General features: G+C 40.9%; 2 protein-coding genes across 6 annotated transcripts in view; both read right to left on the minus strand.

Moving 5' to 3' along the window:
* Nucleotides 1-74: 74 nt before the first annotated feature.
* On the minus strand, nt 75-9,380 carry cdkl1 (cyclin dependent kinase like 1). The gene is made up of 10 exons (XM_005799206.2): nt 9,289-9,380; nt 8,344-8,607; nt 7,396-7,517; nt 4,352-4,424; nt 3,827-3,917; nt 2,319-2,519; nt 1,900-1,982; nt 1,729-1,785; nt 1,477-1,623; nt 75-574 (listed from the first exon to the last, which is right to left on the minus strand). The coding sequence occupies exons 2-10, from the start codon at nt 8,578-8,580 to the stop codon at nt 473-475; spliced, it is 1,113 nt and encodes a 370-aa protein (XP_005799263.2). The 5' UTR covers nt 8,581-8,607; nt 9,289-9,380; the 3' UTR covers nt 75-472.
* Nucleotides 9,381-14,894: 5,514 nt separating this feature from the next.
* The window catches only part of map4k5 (mitogen-activated protein kinase kinase kinase kinase 5), a 38,592-nt gene continuing 33,869 nt past the window's right edge, over nt 14,895-19,617 (minus strand). For all 5 annotated transcript variants that reach the window (XM_023352956.1, XM_023352959.1, XM_023352958.1 and 2 more), the window contains 2 exons: nt 18,296-18,351; nt 14,895-15,909 (listed from right to left, as the gene is read on the minus strand). In XM_023352956.1, the coding sequence (XP_023208724.1) occupies nt 15,822-15,909; nt 18,296-18,351 (144 nt within the window). In that variant the 3' untranslated portion in view covers nt 14,895-15,821. The remainder of the gene's footprint in view (nt 15,910-18,295; nt 18,352-19,617) is intronic.

Consider the following 19,617-nt stretch of genomic DNA (forward strand, 5'->3'; position numbering starts at 1 on the left):
TAGAACTGATTAAAGTTTTTTTTTTCTCCCCTTCATCATAACTTACTAAAAGAAATAATCTTAAAACCAAAAACTCACTTTAATACAGTCCGTTGTATTATTTAAAAAAAACAAACAAAAAAAACATTTTTGGCAAACTGGGCAAGGCAGTAGAGTGTAGTTTAACCCTCAGTCAGCTAACAACAAGCAGAGCAGCGCGGCGCTCCCCTTTGTCTAAAAATATCAGCTTAAAAGTCTGGCGAAGCATACATGAACCAACACGTCCGACTGAACGCGCTGGGTATAGTGCATAGAATCAGTAAAAGACAGCCGGCACGCTTTGTGAGGAGCAAATATGGTTAAAAAGTTGCTGAATCGTTTTTTTTTTTTTTTTTTATGGATGGAAACTACAGTCTTTAAGAGTTTGCCTCATTTCCTGAGCGGTTCAGAAAACGAAGGCGTCCGACGTCACTGTGGATCAGGATCGTCGTGTTTAGATGTTTGGGAGGTGGTAGTTGAACTTGCGCAGGTTGTTGTAGTATTTCTTATTGTCCAGAGCGGGAAAGATGCTGCTGCTGGTCAGCTGTGGCAAATACTGGAAAGAAAATAGTAAGATTTTAGAAGTAATTAATGATTTATCAGTAATTTATATACATATATATATACACACACACACGTGGTGCCTTGCAAAAGTATTCAAACCTTTCCATCTTTTGTCAAATTATGGGCAAAAGTTTCAATTTTTATTTCTTTATTATTTGAGCATTCTAAGTGCTCAACCAGTTTCATTTATAACATTAGTAGATTTGGTTACAGTGAAGTGAATCAGCCTTTTTTTTTTTGCCAAACAGAAAACTTAACATGCAATAAATATAAAAATGGCTAAAAGTGGCCTGATGGTCAATGCTTTAAAATATAAAAAATCATAATAATGAAATAAAAACAGACTTAAATGCAGTATCTTCATTAGGAAAAGATTAGAAAACCATGCTAAATCCAGTTTTGGAAATGTTGGTGTTGTGTGATTGAAGGTTGTTTTTTTTTTTAGAACTGTGGAATCGCATTTTAGTGCCAATAAAGCTGCAAATATTGGAAAAATGTAACGCAAGTTTTGCGCATCTAGAGATGGAAAAAAAACCCAGCAAATCCAGTCGGGCCGTAGATTCACATCGACATCCGTTCCCTCAACTGTTCCCACAGCATGACACTGCCACCTCTCTGTTCCAGCATGAGGACGGTGTGTTCGGCATGTCACAAAATGTTAGTTAAAAGTTTAAAGGTTAAAAATATTTCTTTTTGCACAGATTAACTTTTTAACAAATGACTTCGCCCGCTTCTCTATTCTGAAAAAAAAAAAAAAAGTCTTCAGAACTGCAAACTGTTTATAGAAAAAAACTAAATAAATGAATCCTGACAAAATGTCCAGAAAGATTGAATGAGAGCATCTTCCCACCATTTCTCACAGTAACTGGTGTGAAACTCATCCGTGCCGCTCACCCCGGGGGGCAGGTGTCTCCGAGGCAAACGCGTCCTCTTGTGCTCTCGAGTCGTGCTCTCGTTTTTTTCCCTCATGCAGTCGAAGTAGGGATGCCGCAGGAGCTGCTCACAGGTCAGCCGCTCAGACGGATCCATTCTCAAACAGCTCTGCGGGATGAATGCGCGAAAAAATGACACGTAACGGGGGGGGGGGGGGGGGGCGCGGTTTCCAAAACAGGAAGTGACTTTGAGTTTTAAGAGAGGCGTTCTTACCTTCATGAGGCTCAGAGTTTGATGCGAGAGACTTGGATACTTTTGCTCCAAAGGTTCCTACAAAAACCCAGCGTGACGATGCAAATCGGTGAAACTTAGATCTGATTGTTTCTGGATAAACGTTTTGAAAACCAAAAGGAACATGCGATGCAGGGAGATCGAGCCCCTCACCATCTCTGGAGGCTCCGGGATGGAAACGCCACAGAAGAACTGGTTGTTGCTGAAAACCTGCTGATGTCGAGGGATCAGATCTCCTGCGGGAAGAAAGAAAGTTCTCAGGACAACGAAGAAGTGTTTCTGCACAACAAAAGGGAGGGAAAAGTGGATTTATTGCAGCCATTGACATTTTGTTTTGCAATATTCACCAGTCAAAATTTGCAATTTAAATTCCCATCAAAAGGAAACTTTGGCTATCAGAAGAAGAAAAGTTCAATCATCCAACTGCTGCCTTTTCAGATTCTCAAATAAAATCATGGTTTTAAATTAAAAAAAAAACAACTTATATCAAAAATCTATTAAGAGGGTATTGAAAGTTCATTTGAAGCCAACGCTGCCCTGTCGGGTTCGGGCCGGCGGCGGACGGGTCTCACCCAGAGTCTTCCGGATCAGGTAGAGCTGGTCCATGTCGGACTTGCCGGGCCACAGAGGAATCCCCGAGAGCAGCTCGGCAAACACACAGCCGATCGCCCACACGTCCACCGGGGGACCGTACTGGGTGTCCCCCACCAGGAGCTCCGGGGCCCGGTACCAGCGGGTCGCCACGTAGTCTGTGTAGTAGTCACACGGCCCCGCTGGAAAAACACACACACACACAGAGAGAGAGAGAGAGAGAGAGAGAGAGAGAGAGAGAGAGAGTCATCGTAAGGAAGAGTTCATGAGAAAGAAAAGAGAAAAATGCGTCTGAATTTGTTCAACATTAACAATCTAGAGGCGCTGATTAGAGGTTGTTTTTAGGATATTTATTTTAACAAGTAGCAAGAACATTTCGTGCTACTTAACTTAGTATGTAACTAACTTGACTTAATGCCCTCAGTTTTATACAATAGGATTAAAACAAAGACATGCTGTGACAGTTTGAGGGGAATTAAAAACATTCAGTTTCAAATGACAATCATATAATATAATTTAATAGTGTTATTAATGTCTAGTGATGATATTATGCATTCTACTGCAGGGACAAATTCAGCTAAAAATATTTCTTTGTATAGAATATAAAGAAATGTCTCTCACACACACCGTATACACCTGACTGGTCTGGGAATAAAACGTTAATTTAACAACAAGAACAAAACAAAAAAAATCCTCCAATTTCAAAAACGTTGTTTAATGTAGAAAATATAACCTGAACTTTATATCAGTTACACACATCAATAAGTCATTGAGCCACTAGGAATAATTCGTATTCTTTACTTGTAAGTAATCCAAAGAAATCGTCAAAATGTAAATGAGCTTCCTGCTCAAATGAAATGATAAAGCATAATATACAAAGAAAGTCATTTAAAAAAAAAAAAAAAAAAAATCTAAGAAATGTTCTCTGAGAAACGTTTTCTGGCATTGAGCAAGTAGAAATAGTTTCTGGTGAATCTAGCTGACCTAAAACGAGAAACGTTTATTCCAATTTAACTTCAGACTACAAGGGAAAAAAAAAAAACAAAAACAAATTTCTCTCTTTCTGTTAAGTGAATGAAAATATGCGTTTTCAACTGCAAAATGACATTTTCCAAATTTATGTTGTCAAACAAAACGTTGCACTTTATTACAAAACCGCGCAGACAGAAAGCCGAGAAACTTTCCAAATCTTAAAACACCTACTAGAAATGGAAGCATTTTCAAAGGTTTCAAACACGAGCCCTGCGTGTAAATACTATTTTTGTAAAAAAAAAAAAAAAGTAAAATAAAATTAAAAATAGAAATCTGAGTTAAGACATAAGTGAACATCACTTCTGCCGTAGGAAGAAACATCTCACCGACTTGACTGTCTACTGTAGTCGCTGCAGATCGACATCAAAGTTTGTTGAACCGCCACTAAGTGGCAGCATCGACAATTTACCAGCTGCTGCAAAAATCAAAAATAATTATTTTTTTTTTTTAAACTCACTGAGAATCCTGGCAAAGCCGAAGTCACAGAGTTTGATGACTTGGTGTTTGGTGATGAGGATGTTCTCCGGCTTCACGTCTCTGTGAATGCACTGCAACGACGCAAAGAGCAGCGGCATCACTACACAGTCTAAAAAAAAAAACAACAACAACAAAAAAACTGCTTCCAATTAATTCCGATTTACAACCCAAAGATGCACCACAGGGAATAAAGGAGCTGCGAGAGAAACGTCTGAGGTGCTTTCTGGGCTTTCTGGGACCCCGTCGTGCCGGGGGGCCCGTGCAGCGTTTTGTTGCGTCTAGGCGACACATTAACTGCTGCTCAGCCAAGAGGGAAGGAATCCTGGCTTTAAAAAAGGAGCCATAAAGCAGAGGAGCAGAGGCGGGGAGGAATTTGGAAAAAAAAAAAAAAAACACACACACACAAAAAAAAAAAAAAAAAAAAAAAACAAGCCGGGCGAAAAGCTTCGACAGCCTGCAGGACGAACCGCACAGGGAGGGAAGAAAACGCGGAGCGCTCACTCACCTTCTGTTTGTGGCAGAAGTCGACGGCTTGGAGAGTCTGCCAGGTTATACTCCTGGCCAGATGCTCCGGGACGCTGTGAGGGAAAAAAAAAAACCAAACATGGAAGCGTCAGCTCGGTCTGCACGCTCTCCAGAAAGCGTGCGTGCCGAGTGATGATTATTGAAATCAAATTAAACACGAGGGAACATGTGGTAAGTAAAGCCCCGCATAAACCTTGTCACGTTTTTTTTTTTTTTTTTTTTTTGTCACGTTACAATCACCAGCCTGAGTGGTAAAAAATAAAAAATAAAAATAAAATAAAAAGTGGTAAAGTATAAAAAGTGAAAAATGGCCACAAAGAAAAAGAGAAATCTGAAAAGTGTGGCTTGTATTTGAATTCAATCTCCTTCACTCAATAGTCTGTAGAATCACATTTGAGTTCAGCTGCAAGTGTAAGTGCACGGGCATTTGTTTTTAAGCCTCGCAAAGATTCTTTGCTGGATTCAGCTCTGGACTTTGACTGGGCCATTCCGACACATAAACACATTTTCTAAATGCAGGTTGGACCTGCGTTTAGTGGCATCCCTCTCATTAACTGTGACCGGCTTCTCGGTTCCTGCTGAAAAAAAAGAAAAAGAAAAAAGAAATCCTTCCGGCACGACGGTGCCACCACCGTGTTTGGTCATGGGGACGGTGTGTTAGCATTTTTGTGCTTGGCTCATATTGTGTTTTGTGGAGCAAGAAAGCTCAACTCAAAACAGAGCAGCTCGCATTAATGCGTCGCTGTCATTACGCTGCAAGTGTTAGAAAAATCCAGCAAGTAATTTCTGTTAATTCCTTTAATTGTGTTTTTCACAAATATTGTTTATACAAGAACATCTGTAATTTTATTTCAAAATATGTAGCTTAGTCAAAATACTCATTTTCATTTGACTAGGTAAGCTATTAAAAATAGATGTGGTAACACTTCATTTATATAAGACTGACAACACCTTTTGTGAACATGAAGGAGTCTATATGAATGTTTGCTACTGTAAATAATGACACTTAATGCAAAGTTGACACTTTTAATGGACTTCTAATGCAACTCTTAGTGCACCTTTGCATTAAAAGTGTCATAATTTACCCAAAGACACTTCATGACAACATACACGTTCATAAAGGCTCCTGTTTATGACAGTCTCATGCGCACCCCTTCAAATAACATCTTGCCATAGATGCCTTTTGCCAAAAGTTTGAACTAAAGTGCAGAAGACAGCTGTGGTGTGCAGCTCTGGACAGTAAAAACATTAAAAGGACAGATAAAACAATATTTTAGTAAACAGCAGGTAACGCGAGTTCCTGGCTGTAAACTGAATGTATTAAACTTCAGTTAATTCAACATCATGTCCCCTCCAGTGGACGACAGTGAACAACGGACCTCCTGTTTCCACAGAGAGCCTCGATGCTCAGCGCCGAGCCTTTGTTGGCTCAGGGGTCGCCATCGATCACCGTTGCCGTGGAAATGGCTAATTTCGAGCCTCGGGCGTGCCGATCAATTATAATCCCCGCCCTTTCTCTCCCGTCTCGTCTTTTGTGTAGATGCATGGTGGCAGAGGGGAGGAAGGAGGCGGCCGGGACGCTCCCTGCTAATAGGAGACTCCGAGCGAGCGTCGAGGTCAGCGTGCCGGAGAGGACCGGCCCGTCTCCGTGGAGACGAGAGCGCCGCTCATCAAAACAGGGCAGGGTGGACGCCGACATGAGTTAGTGATGGAAACCACAACGTTTTTCAGATGACTTTGTTTTGGTTTCATTTTTGGCGTCAAGTTGCGACTCGTTGCGTTTATGTCCAGTTCAGGACTGTAGATGGCAACGAAAACATGAACTCTGAACTCCTGGAGTTGCCGTTCTCCATCCCTTGATCATGAGCTCAGGCGCCTGTCTTGGTGTGATCTCTCTCTAAATAATCATTTCAAAATAAAGTCCTTTAACAGAAGCGTTGCAGAAACAATTATAACCCATTTTAAATTGTCTATGATGTGAAGTTAATCACCTTTAATGGACCACCGGGATGACTTTTCCTTCTATATTATTATTGATTCATGATGAAAATAATACTTTTACAACTGTTTACACACTGAAAAATCAAACAGGTAATCCAACTTAATCCAACTGGTCACAAATCATCAGATTAAGTTCATCAAAGTTAATTTATTAAGCTTCATTCAGTTACTTGGTACAAATGAACACGTTTTTAAAGTTGGAGCTTCATTCTCCTTCATCAGGGTAGACCAGTTGTTTGTTTTTTATTTTTTTTTAATCTTATAAGAATTGTTATCATTTTGACAATAATAAGTTCCAGTTAGTGAGGTTTGAAACTCCAGAAAGCTGTGTGTATTGTCAGGATTGTTAATTTTGCAAATTTTCTCCACCTGTTCTTTCACAAGCCCATCGATACATATCAATAAATTGGAAAATATGATTAAATGTCATAGAAACCACTTTATGTAACTGGTGTCCTGAAGAAGCCTGCTTTAAAACGGGCGTGTATTTTAAGAAAACTTGCAAATAGTTTTCTTTCTTTCTTATAATTATCACTTTTATGATCACCACAAAATATCAAAAATCCACAAAGACTTAAAAATTGCTACTCCCAGGTACTCTTCAGGTGATTTCACAGAGCTGTTTTGTAAAAAGAATAATTTTATGACAGGAAAAACTAAGTTTGTAGACGTGCAACGCTGGTAGAGACAAAACCCAAACGACTGGCAGCTGTGATGGGGGGGGGGGAGGTTCTACTGAGGGACGCTGAATATTTATTAATCCAACAATTCTGTCATTTGCATTTGGAAAACAAAATATTGAAACCCGTTTACCACAAATGTGTGGCTCCCTGTGTTGCTTTAGGACATAACATACAGAGGAGTTTAAGACTGTAAAGAGATAAATGTTAAAAGGGGGATGAACACTGTTCCAGAGCGCGGCATAAGAAAAAAAAAAAAAATCTGTCAAATTGAACAAACCACAGTGAACTCATGAGCTTCTGTTTACGACAGTCTGCGCAGTGAGGAGACGCACACACCCACCCGGTCGGGTGGCGGTCCAGCTCGTCCAGGACGGTGTGGTCGCAGTACTCGAACACCAGGTGCAGCTTCCGCTTCCGTCTGAACACTTCCATCAGGTTCACCAGGTTGGCGTGCTTCAGTTGCTGAGCAAATGCAAAGACAGAACACCGACGTTTCAGTCAGGAGAGAGCTGACCGGAGACCCCCGGGCTGACGGCGGGGGTCTGCGCTCATCCAGGCAAGTAAACGGGAGCTCGTAAACATGCCGTTGCCCCCGACAACCTGCCCCTATTCATGAGATCCTGGTGTCCGGCGGACCACCAAAGACCCCCACCGCCCTCTGCATGACTAATTAAAACGCCGGCGAATGCACAAACGTGTCTTTTGTTCGCTGCAAAGCAGGCTTTTTTATTTTTTTATTTTCTTACAATAGAGTTCAGTTTGTATCGTTGCACGCAAGGCTCTTGGATGATTTTTGATTCCATAAAAATAATCTTCATCAGGCAATTAAACCTAGATCCGTTGCAACGAGCAATAAATCGATTCATCGCATGATGGATTAAAACAAACTAAATAACTTCCCATTACGTGATTAATCGTTTCTGTCTGCTGCTTTGGTCTCAACAAGCCCCTTATTTTGAAGGACAGTTTTGCTTACAGAGACTTCAGAATTAATTTCATTTGTTGTTTCAGTTGTTCTGTTCATTTGTTTGGGGTATTTAAAAATATTGGTGAGAAACGAAGGTGTGTTGACCTTTGAGAATGAGCTCTTGCGTTATTATGCCCTTACAATTATATCACTTGAGAACGGTCTCAAAAGAACAATATTATTGTTTACCGCAATCATTTCTGTGACAATTTATCATCCATCAAAATGAGTTAACCTGTTTTCATTCTTTTTTTTTTTTTTTTTTTTTTTTTTATTAATTTTTGCCTTATTCAGGTCGCTTGTGATGCAGTCTGTTTTCACCTTGAGCATCCTGATCTCCCTCAGCGCGATCTTTTTGATGACGGGATCGTCCTCGGACTCCACGAACTTCTTGATGGCGACGATCTGCCCGGTGTCCCTGTTTCTGCACTTGAAGACGACGCCGTACGATCCCTCGCCGATCTTCCCCATCTTCTCGTACTTCTCCATCCTCGTCCGAAGTTGGGCCAACAAACAAAGGCGCACCACACACGCACGCTCACCCTCCGCCCTTTGCATGCAGGGAGGCGGGAGCTCCCTCTGCAGCTGGAGAACAAGAGGGAAAGGTTTGGCACTCGGAGGGAAAACAGAGAGCGAGAGTGAGAGTAATCTGACCTTCCGGGTGCTTTTGTAGCATTAAAGCGCAATCCCCAAACAGAACTAAGTTTACGTTTATGGACACTTTTGTATCTCTGCATCACACGCAGGTTAACGTGCAAAACGGATCTGATTGGACAAAAAAATAAATAAATAAATAAACGATTTAGACCCATCACCGAGCGTAAGCATGCCTGCCTGTTACCTAACAGCGTGTTAAGGCGTCTCTGTAGAGACCTAAATGCTTCAGTTCACCTTTTAAACTCCGGAGAACATTATACGGTTCTCCTAACAGTTGGATTGCGTAAGGAAACATTTGCAATGCAAAGTGTGTCGGGTTATTTCCCTTGGGGGTTGCAGAGAAAGAAAACAAGCAGAGAGAACCAGCAATCAAAACAATGCACTTCAAATCAGAAAATAGGCCAGTTTAAAACAATAATAATATTTATAAAAAAGAAGAACTAAAAGGTGCAAATATCTACATTTTTTGTATACTTAGAAGAAACAAAAGTGATTTCATATAGGATGGAAAAGTGTAACCATCCAGAATGTTAGGGGGGAAAAGCATACATTTCTGTGACAATATCAACAGGAAATGCGAACTTTTTTCCAGATTAAAGCAACACTTACTGGTTTGCAGATGTTTATTCAGGCTCCTCTGCTGCTTCCCCCCCTGCAAGCAACCTGGAGGAAGGACAACCGCAGATCAACTGTCCCACAGCTGCCACAGGGGGATGTATTTAAAGCCTCTAGTCAGAAATAATTTACTCCTCTTCCGGTCAAGATTTTCAAAATAAAACACCCTCCCCACGAGCACTGGGCTTGACAAGCAGCAGCAGCAGCAGGTTCTTAAAGACGCATATGAATGACAGGGACGGGCTCCCTGGAGCTCTGTTTGTCACAAATCATCTGGGGAAGGTCAAAACAATGAACTTTATGTTTATTTTATTTATTTTTTTAGTGGAAAGCTAATTCAGATTTACAGTTAAACAGGAGGCGAAGCAACAATTTAACATTTTGTATCTGAACCTTGTTAATGCACAGAGATTGGAGCTTGGCGATGCTTTGTCAAAATGAGACAGCCTATTTTATTTAAAAGAAAATTCACAGAATATAATATTTTACTCCATAAACTGATAAAATCTGTTAACTGATCATTGGATTTTCAAGTACGATACAAGAGTGAGGGGTCAGCGTGTGACCACGGTCAGCAGCGTCCGATCAAAGACGATGCTGCTGCTGTGTTTGCTCCAACGTTTTGCAGCTGCTGCCACTGTCGGCTCAGTCGTAGCTGCTTTATATCCTTCACATGGAGGGAACTCACCGGTTAACACGCTGAGGTTGAGGAATGATCGTTCATACAAACACAGGGCCGAAAAGCAGAACCTGGAGGCTCGGGGACGAAGGGGAGTAAAGAAATTTTAAAGAAAAGTTAATAACCTTTGAGCATGCATTGAATATATTTTTCATTAAGCCCACAGTTCTGTATTAAAAGTTTGTTTTTTTTATCGGTCTGACAAAATTATGTTCTTAAATGTCTTCTTTCCATTAGCTGTAAGATGATATAATTAACACAAATAAGGCTTAAAATGTGAGTCTGTATATAATTAATATAATATCAGGGTTTCCCCCAGTGTTTTATAAGCCTGGCGGGCCACCAGGCTTAGCACTGTTTATTTATTTTAGTTTTTTAATCAGAACCTTTTTAAGACTTTATAGTTGGTGTTCAGGTATTAATCTACTAGTCCTTTAATGACACACAACCATCAAGTGATATTTTCAAATTTTCTGTCAACTTTAAACATTTTTTAACCTAAAAACTCGGCGGGCCGCTGAATGAATGACTGCCGAGTGTCCCAACCACCAGGCTTAGCAGGTTTTGTGGGGGAAACAATTTAGTTACTGAAACACGTGAACTTTTTAAATAATCCATCCGTTCACTATTTTACACGTTTATCCCTACAGGGGTCACGAGTGATGCTGGTGCTTATCTCCAGTGGTGGTGAACACACTGAAACCTAGGGAGAATTTAGAGAGACCAATTTACTTAACAGTGATGTTTTTGAACTGTGGGAGGAAGCCGGAGTACCCGGAGAGAAACCACCATGCACAGGGAGAACATGCAATCTCTGTGCAGCTCTTTTTAAACAATAAGTAATAATAATTGTATAAATGCCGGAGGCTCGCCAGCTGAAGGTAAAGGTAATTTTATTTAAATAGCACATTTTCAGCAACAAGGCAATAATACAAAGTGCTTTACAGGATTTAAAAGGAAACAAACCGAAGGAAAGAGCAAAAGAAGAAAAAGAATCTAATGTTGATCTAAAGGATGTAAACTAGTTGATCCTGTTCAGGTTACTAAATATCCTCTGGTCTAATTCTGGGTTGGGAGAACAGGAGTCGTAGTTTGTAGTTATTCTGATTCTGATTCTGATTCCATTTCTCGCCTATATAATATTGATCTAAATAGTGCGTACTCCACAATTTCTAATATTACTAATAAACTGAAATAATCCTTTTCTGGGTTAACAGTGAGTACTACACAGTTTCTAACAAAATAAAATAAAAAAGAGGAAAGGACGCATTAGGGCAAATGGCAACATTCAGACAAAACAAAGGGCAAAACAAAGACGTCACAGGGCCATGGCAGGAGGGGTGAGGTGGGAAGGAACGTTATGTTTACATTTCTTCAAGGAGATTGGAAACATGCAGCCCTTCCAAAGCAACACGGGAAAAGAAAATTCAGATACAGAAAGTTTTAGGTCGGGTAGATTATAGATTTCAATCTTACCTGAAGTCTCTCCGATACATCTCAGTTCAAAATTATCCAAATTAGTTTGGTCGTTCCACTGAGCCGAAACTAGCAACTTCTCCAAGATCGATTCCATCCTGTTAGTGAGTTTTGAGTCCTCAGCAAGACTCACATCCAACTTGCCTCTCTGTCCACACCAACAGTCTGAGTGTTCGCTAGTTCGGCCAAGTCCGTCATAAATTTGTCGATAATCCAGGAATCCACAAGCTCCAAACGGCAAAAATCCTGTTATCATAAATAAATCCAGGGTGTATCCTGACAGCTGGAGGCTCCACAGCTGGATGCTCCACAGCTGGAGGCTCAACAGCTGGAGGCTCAACAGCTGGAGGCTCCACAGCTGGAGACTCCACAGCTGGAGGCTCCACAGCTGGAGGCTCCACAGCTGGAGGCTCCACAGCTGGAGGCTCCACAGCTGGAGGCTCCACTGCTGGAGGCTCCACAGCTGGAGGCTCAACAGCTGGAGGCTCCACAGCTGGAGGCTCCACAGCTGGAGGCTCCACAGCTGGAGGCTCAACAGCTGGAGGCTCCACAGCTGGAGGCTTCACAGCTGGAGGCTCCACAGCTGGAGGCTCTGGGACTAGCGGAGGGCTAAGGGACCTTGTCGCTGGAAACGGATGTTGCATGTGGAGGCATCTTTGGGCCAGAATTGACGGAACCACAGAGAGGCATCATGGGTCCGTGACCGATGGAGGCACAGAGAGGAACCTCACTTAGAAAAATAGCGTCTCAAGCTTTTAACAGCGCTAGAAAAAATCCTTTTTATAAAGCTGCCCCTTTTTTCCTGTTGTTTAATCAGGTGCCTTTCAAGACATGACACTATCACATCGTCGACTACCTCGTGCTCCATGAAGGACAGCGTCCATCCAGCAGAACACTCAAAGTTTTTAGTGAGATCACTAAAAACTTTCTTGCTCAAGGCAGGAATCCATTTCCGCTGGATATTGTACAGCCGTCCCTCAAATTCAGCACAGATTTTATCAACAATACGATCCTGAGTGTCTTTCAGGAAACTAAGACACCAGGGTGTCTTTGACTCCCTGATTCCTTTAGACATCAACGACTTAACAAAAAGCCGTACGCCGTCTTTTTGGTATGCCTCGAATGACTTCCTGATCGAAAACAGTTTCTGGACGAACCAGATGACAGGATTCAGCAGAGAACTAAATTCTAGCTCCACCTTCAGCCACTCGATGGGGTCTTCGTCGTCCAACGGAGGTGTCACCATCGAAACAACATGCTTTAAGAAAAGCATGTTGATTATCTCCGTGCACTCCTCTTCAACGGTGTCATCAAAGCCCATAGCCCAGACGAAGGCCTGAGAAATCAGATTCCCAAATTTAGCTTTCAAGTCTTCATATGAAAACTTCTGGTACTCAATCATATCCGATACTGGATCTTGAAACACGGTCGTCAGGTATTTCAAGAGATATTTAGTGTTCTCCTTGATGTACTCGTATCCTGTTGTCAGATCCTCCCAGTCTTCCCACCGGACTTGGTGGTAATATTCCTCTATTGCAGGAATTACATTGTCTTCCACTAAGACTTGGAGATCTTCTCTTATCAAATCTTTGGGAGCCATTTTGCTGAACGCAGATCCTCTTCTTCTTGTAGTAACTCAGAATGAGGTAGAATTTTACCAACAGGAGTTATATACCTGTTACACAACAAAGCGCTAGTGACATCACAAACTATGACTCATCAGCACAAGAATACGTGCAGAGCTATGACGTAATCGGCCTGCATGCGTTCTGACGATCTGCGCTACCTCGTCACTTTGTCTTATCTGACCACTTTTTTCCCCCCAGTAACGAGTAATCTAACGCGTTACTCTTCCAAATCCAGTAATCAGATTAAAGTTACTTATCCAAATCACTGTGCGTTACTATTTTCTTTAGTAATGTAATTTTATTTCCTCTGTGCGTCTTGGGGAGCGACCGCCGTTTCTACGCGACATTTATCAGCTGATCAGAAACTTAAACAATGGAGGGAGGAGGGAGATGCGCATTTTGTTGCTGGAAAATCAGGAACTATTTTGAGTTTCTGTCAAGTCTGATTATTATAAGTGACTTTGGGCTTGTTTTTTTCTAACGTTGCTAGCAAACCTAATGAGTCGCGGGTTGCGGTTTTTTGGGCTTGTTTTTGAACGTGAAGATGCTCATTTGGGCTTGGAAATAAGCGGAGACGCAAAATAAGAACCAGATGTTGACCGACATCTGGGTGGTTTTAGTCAGGCTCTCCCTGCTGTCCACCATTTCCTGGATGAACAGGGAAATGTTCATATGTGTCTTTGTTAATGTCGAGGTAATATAAATATATGCATACATATGTTTACATGCATATAAATATATCAGTGACGTGCGTTCAGGGGAGGCAGAGATATATATGTATTTTTTATTTAGTTTAACAAATTCTGATTCTTTTTTTCTTCAAAATCGCTGAATTGTTGCAATTTCCCATTCAAATGCTCGGAAGCGAAGCCGGTGAGGCAGCAGCGAGCCGAGCCTCACCTGGGATTGATCAACCTCTGGCTAACTGCGCTGGCTGCCATTCTATGAGAACATGTTGATCCTGTCTGTACGCATCAGCCAATTAGAGCATATAAAGAGCAGAAATGTGTAATGTTAAAGAGGGACTGCTAAATCAAGCAGTTTATTTAAAATGTTATATTTTATATAAAATGTAATCTTGTAACTATATATATATATAGTTTTTTTTCTAACTTTATATGCCTTATATCTTATCTTTCTGTGTTTTTTTAATCCCTTCACTATGGACCTTTTATGTCTGGAGTATAGATAAAGAAAGAATAAAGTATATATGTATGCATTTTCACTGTCTTTGAAAGACCTAAACTCCATCTTAATGTGAACACCTATTTTAAAAAATGCACTGAATGAAACATGAGAGCTAGAAAAGGTCAAACCGTTCTGACCTCAATCTGCCTGGTTAACGAGCTGGTGGCTCTCCTGCTGCTCGGCTTTTATTTTGAAGGTGCCATCACCCGACTTCTGGTTCAGACCCTTACCAGCCAGTACTTTTGACACATTTATGGCTCAAGCTTAGTTTCTATGGCAACAGAGGACTCCACCTGCTGAGACATGGGAATAAAAAGCTTTTCCATACCCGAGATCATCACATTCATGGATATATTTCACTCCAAGTAACAAAAACTCCCAACTGAAGTATATTCATTTAGTGATGGTTAGTTTTTAGGTTTACTTCTAAGGTGAGGAGTGACATCATCTATCTGGTAGCAGACAGGAAAAAGCAGCTCCATCACACTGGGACCAATTAGTCAGAAGAGATGACCTAAAAAGGGGAAATGATGTAAACAAATACTCACTTGTTTTCTCTCCTCCCAGAAGAATCTCCAGCTTTTCCACTCCTCCGATCTCCCGTCACAATAAGAAAACCCACAGCTCGCTTTACCATGTTAAAAGCTTTTTTTTATTACAAAAAGCACATATTAAACATTTTGCGAAGGGAATGCAGAGATGTTAATAAAACCAAGCACTGTCCCTCAGTTTGTCATTTTGTTTTAAATAAAAAAAATGTACAAAAGTGCTTAAATGGTGCAAGTAAAGAGAAGTAAAAGGTCTATAAAAGAAGAGAGTGAAGGCAAAAAAAAAAAAAAAACCATGTACATTTTATCCAAGTTCTAAAAATGCAGCAGAGCAGGAGATGCAACTACATTACACATCAGATAAAAAATAACCCACAGCTAATCAGGAACTGATCACTAGGTAGTTAATCCTGCTGCGGCATAAAACTCTGACAGTCTGTAAACCTGACATTCCCAATGAATGAAGATGAGGTTAATAAATATTGCTTAAATAACCCACAAGGCTCAAGGGTTTCTATAAAAGTGACCCGTTAGGTCTGACTGTAAAATCTCCTCCTGAGCCTTCTGGCGTCTGTCACCAGCTATGATTATGTGTGACAAGTTAAAAAGACAGAAACGATTTAATCTCCCACTGTTTCTAATACAATCGCAACGTGTGTGAATTTTTAAATGGCACTTCCGTCAGCAATACCTCGAGACGGCTTGTTCACAGTGCTAGAGAAGTGAGAAAACTGCTGGGTACTGTAACAAGGTTCGTCTGAGCTTGGTTTGTCTCTGTCCATCTCCACGCGGTCTTGCGTTGAGATGTGTGCTACGGTGAACGTCCCTGCTGGTGTTAAGGCTGCGCATGGATCCACGCTGAAGAGGCTCCTCTTGCACTGACCAGCGGTTTATCGTCAACAAAAGCTCCCCGGTTATCTGCTTCCCTTTAAAAAAGGTCCAGAACCTCCCAAAAACTGTGGAACGTTATTCGCTTTTCTAAGATTGACCCGTTGTCTGGTCGGGGGATCAGTAACTGTTCTCGTGACCTGCCAAGATGTAAAGGTTGCTCAAAGCCGACGGGTTGTCGGTCGGCCGGCTCTCCAGAACCACCACCCTGATGGAGACACAGCCAGAGAGAGAGAGGGAGGACGTGAAAAGAAAGAAGTGTTAAAGCCAACTATGAACATTTCAACTTCATCTAAATGCACTGCAGTCTTAGATTACAATGATCAGTGGAACAAAAACTATTTATTTAACCAAACAAAACACATTGATCTGTTCAGCATGCTAAAACTGTTGCAGGCTAATTTTTCTACTACTATGATTAGCCTGTTTATTGTAGCGTAGCTTGACAGTGTACGACTATTTTTAGTGCTGTTATGCTAACGCTATTCAACTTAAATGGAAAATTATTGAACCTTTACATATGACAACTTGCAAACATTTTCTCTCCTTTTTGAAGAGTTTTTTGAGAGTTCCTAACCCTAACAGTCAGACTGCTTTTTCTCATTATTATTAAACATCTAACACATCAACCTACTAATGGGACTAGGATGGAAATTAGCCACTTGGTTATAATCTCAAGTATTTTCATGCAAATGTTCATCAATACACATGTCCCACTTTAAAACAATGAATGTGATACAAGACAAAAATATATTTTAAACGGTGTCCTTGTGTTAGTACTGAAGGTAATTCTATTTATGTCGCACATTTTCAGCAACAAGGCAATTCAAAGTGCTTTACGTGAATTAGAAGGAAAAACAACAAAACAACAAAGAGCAAAAGAAGAAGAAAAAAAAGACAAAATAGAGTCGACAAAAAACTGTACCTGCAGGTCAAAGTTATACATCAGAAATCAATATGAAAATTCTGATCAATGCATCTCTGCTAATATGAATTGCCTTAACTGATCTTAATGTTTGTAAATTGTTTTAAGTCAAATTATATTACAAATAGTACAGGTTAGCAGTCACTAGATAGTTTCATGTTGTTTCCTCTTTCCCTTGAATGTTTCTTTCATCCCTCAAGCTTCCACTCTGCAACAGGAAGGACACAAATGTTGCATTTCCACCTTCCTAAGACAAGCGGCTGGTGAATCAACTAAGGCAAACACTAGAAACTAAACTGTCCGAAACATATCAAATCACTAAATTTGATATGTTTCAGGTTTGTAGGTTTGTTTACAAAATAAACAAACCTACAAACAGGGTGCAAAAATGACAGACGAACGAATCTGACGACTTTCTTCCGAAAAAAAGCATTCTGACAATCGAACTGCTCTGCCAGCTTAACACTAGACATGTAGGACATGGCGAGTGTATCACTCTGTCAGTGTACAGACAACAGTCATGCATGTTAAGCAACAGTATGATGTCAGATCAGGATGGGGGTCACTGCGCCGTCAGATACAATCTGTCTCGTGGTGACAGGAGAGCAGCTTAGCCGCAGCCTATACTGTCCGTTCCATTAGATGAAATTACAGAGCCGTGGAGACACATAAACCAGGCTGGCAGTGCCCATGCGTCGGTGAATAAAACATGGGGGGTTGGGCAGCGGACGGAAGACTTACTCTGGTGCCACGGGCTTCGTTAGGCGCCAGCCGCAACCCCACGGCGCCCCTTAGAGATCCACCTTCACCCAATGCATTGGGGTGGGAACTAAATCATCTTACTTTAACTTCTAAAGTTCAGGACATCTTTCCCAAAAGTGACTTTGTTGCACATTAATACTGAAAACCCATTTTTCCCCCCGACCGTCGAATATGAAGCAATGATTTGCAGACCGATGAGGCCAGCAGTTGATTATTCAACTCGTTTACTTATTAAACTGGGAACAGCTACCTACTGATAACATCTGAGGATTAAGGTCACTGTTCCTGAAGCTTTGGCTGGAGCAGATAAAAAGATATTTTGATACCAAGACAAAAGGTCAACGGACCGTCAAACCTCGACTGCGCTTAAATACAATCGTCAGACGCAACCAAGCTACTCCATTTTGTCAGCAGAACTGGTTTCGTCTTTACTCTGCCATCTTCCCTGCTAAGAGTAAAGTTGTTTATTTGGTTTTGTGATTGTGAGCCGTGCAAAACCGAGGAACTATTGAGGCAACAGGCCTGGTGCAGACGTGTGTAAATCGTCTCAGGAAAAACTAAAACGTCAAGAAAATAGAGGGAAAATGCCAAATCTTTGTAGAGAGAGGCAATAAATATGAAGAGGCTAAATCACAAATCGCAGAAGATAAACGGGAACTTTTTCTAGGTAATGGAAACCAAAGAGACCCAAGGGAAAGTTAGAATCTGGAGACGCTGAGTTGATGGAAATAATGAAACAAAGCCCACCGAACAGTGAAGAAAGTGACAAAAAGAAAATCATTTTAAAACAATTTACGAAAAATGTATCTTGACCATGTCAGGTAGATTTGTCCTAATCGGTTTTGTTTATTTGAATGTTAAACTACATTCATGCACACCAGCGTCAGCCGTAAATAATTGCGCTAACCTGTCGGATCCCAAGAGGCGGAAGACTCTGCTTGGATCAGAAATCTCCTGAGTCACCTGGAAATTAAACAAGACGGGATTTTTAATCAACAATCTGACACAGTGAAATAGTAACAGAAGTAGTATAAGTACAATAAAAAATAACCTTTTAACTCCACAGAGGCAAAGCTTTTGCATAGATGAGATAAAGTGTACTTAAGGTGTAAATAAAAACACATCTCTCCAAAACGTTTGATGCTCTAACTGAATTAAAATCAATACAATCGGCAGAAATTTATAACAGGGTTTCTTCTAAATACTCTTTTTAAGGCTATTTAAGACCACCACAAGTGAAATTTAAGACCTGCACCATAAAAGAAAACTTCCTATTTTATAGAGTAGTATCGCCAGCCTTTTTTCCCACATAATGCACGCATTGGTGAAGACGAACATCGTCCAACCAATGCCGATAAATTTACACTTACCCACGATAGACGCAAAAAAGCCAGCTAGGTGAGGCTATATTAGCAGCTAGCTAGGAGTAGTCTCAACCGTCTCATGTTACAAAACGTGAATGAGGCTCAAGTGTTTGACAGAAAAGTGCCACGAGATTAAATAGTTCTGTCTCGACAAAATTTAAGATCCGTGATTAACATATTTAAGGCCAACTTCCTTTTTTTAAAAATAATGTAAGGTCTTCATTTTGGATTAATGGATTTAAGACTTAAGGATGCGTGGACACCCTGAACTAGAAAATGTCTAACAGGATGAGAAAAATATATTTCCTCAATCTGCCAAAATGTAAACATGTGTAATGCCCCTTTAAAGTCAGCATAAAATATAAATAGAGATGAGTGATTTAGCATAAAATAAATGTTAGTTTTAGTTTGGTTATTGAGGATTTGTCCACATTTTCATTCACTACTTCATACCAAGCCAACCTGGAGTGTTCGCTTCATGAAAGAAAAAAGTTTTCTCCTGTCATTGCAGCAGAGTCTGTACACAACAAGTGGATCAAACACCACAAGTTTAAGGAGAGTTTATGTCTTCTTTTTTTTTAACCCTTTGTTTACCAAGAACGGGTGCCACCACTTCGCATTCCCAGGCAAACCAATTGTAAGGTTCAGAGCAAAAAACACAAGAAGCCTTTCAAAAGTCTCAGTTGCTAACATGTCATGAATACTTGTTGACAAATGTGAGATAGTGGATGGGCGACACCTGCGAGGTGTAAACCCTTGGCCCGGGGAGAGACCTGATCTGTTTAAGTCTCAAACAACTACAAGGTCTTGGGTGTTCGGAGGAGCATCCACCCGAGACCGGCGTGGATCGCCAGGCCTGACCCCC

Source organism: Xiphophorus maculatus, chromosome 19, assembly GCF_002775205.1.
Source record: "Xiphophorus maculatus strain JP 163 A chromosome 19, X_maculatus-5.0-male, whole genome shotgun sequence".
Classification (NCBI taxonomy): Eukaryota; Metazoa; Chordata; class Actinopteri; order Cyprinodontiformes; family Poeciliidae; genus Xiphophorus; species Xiphophorus maculatus.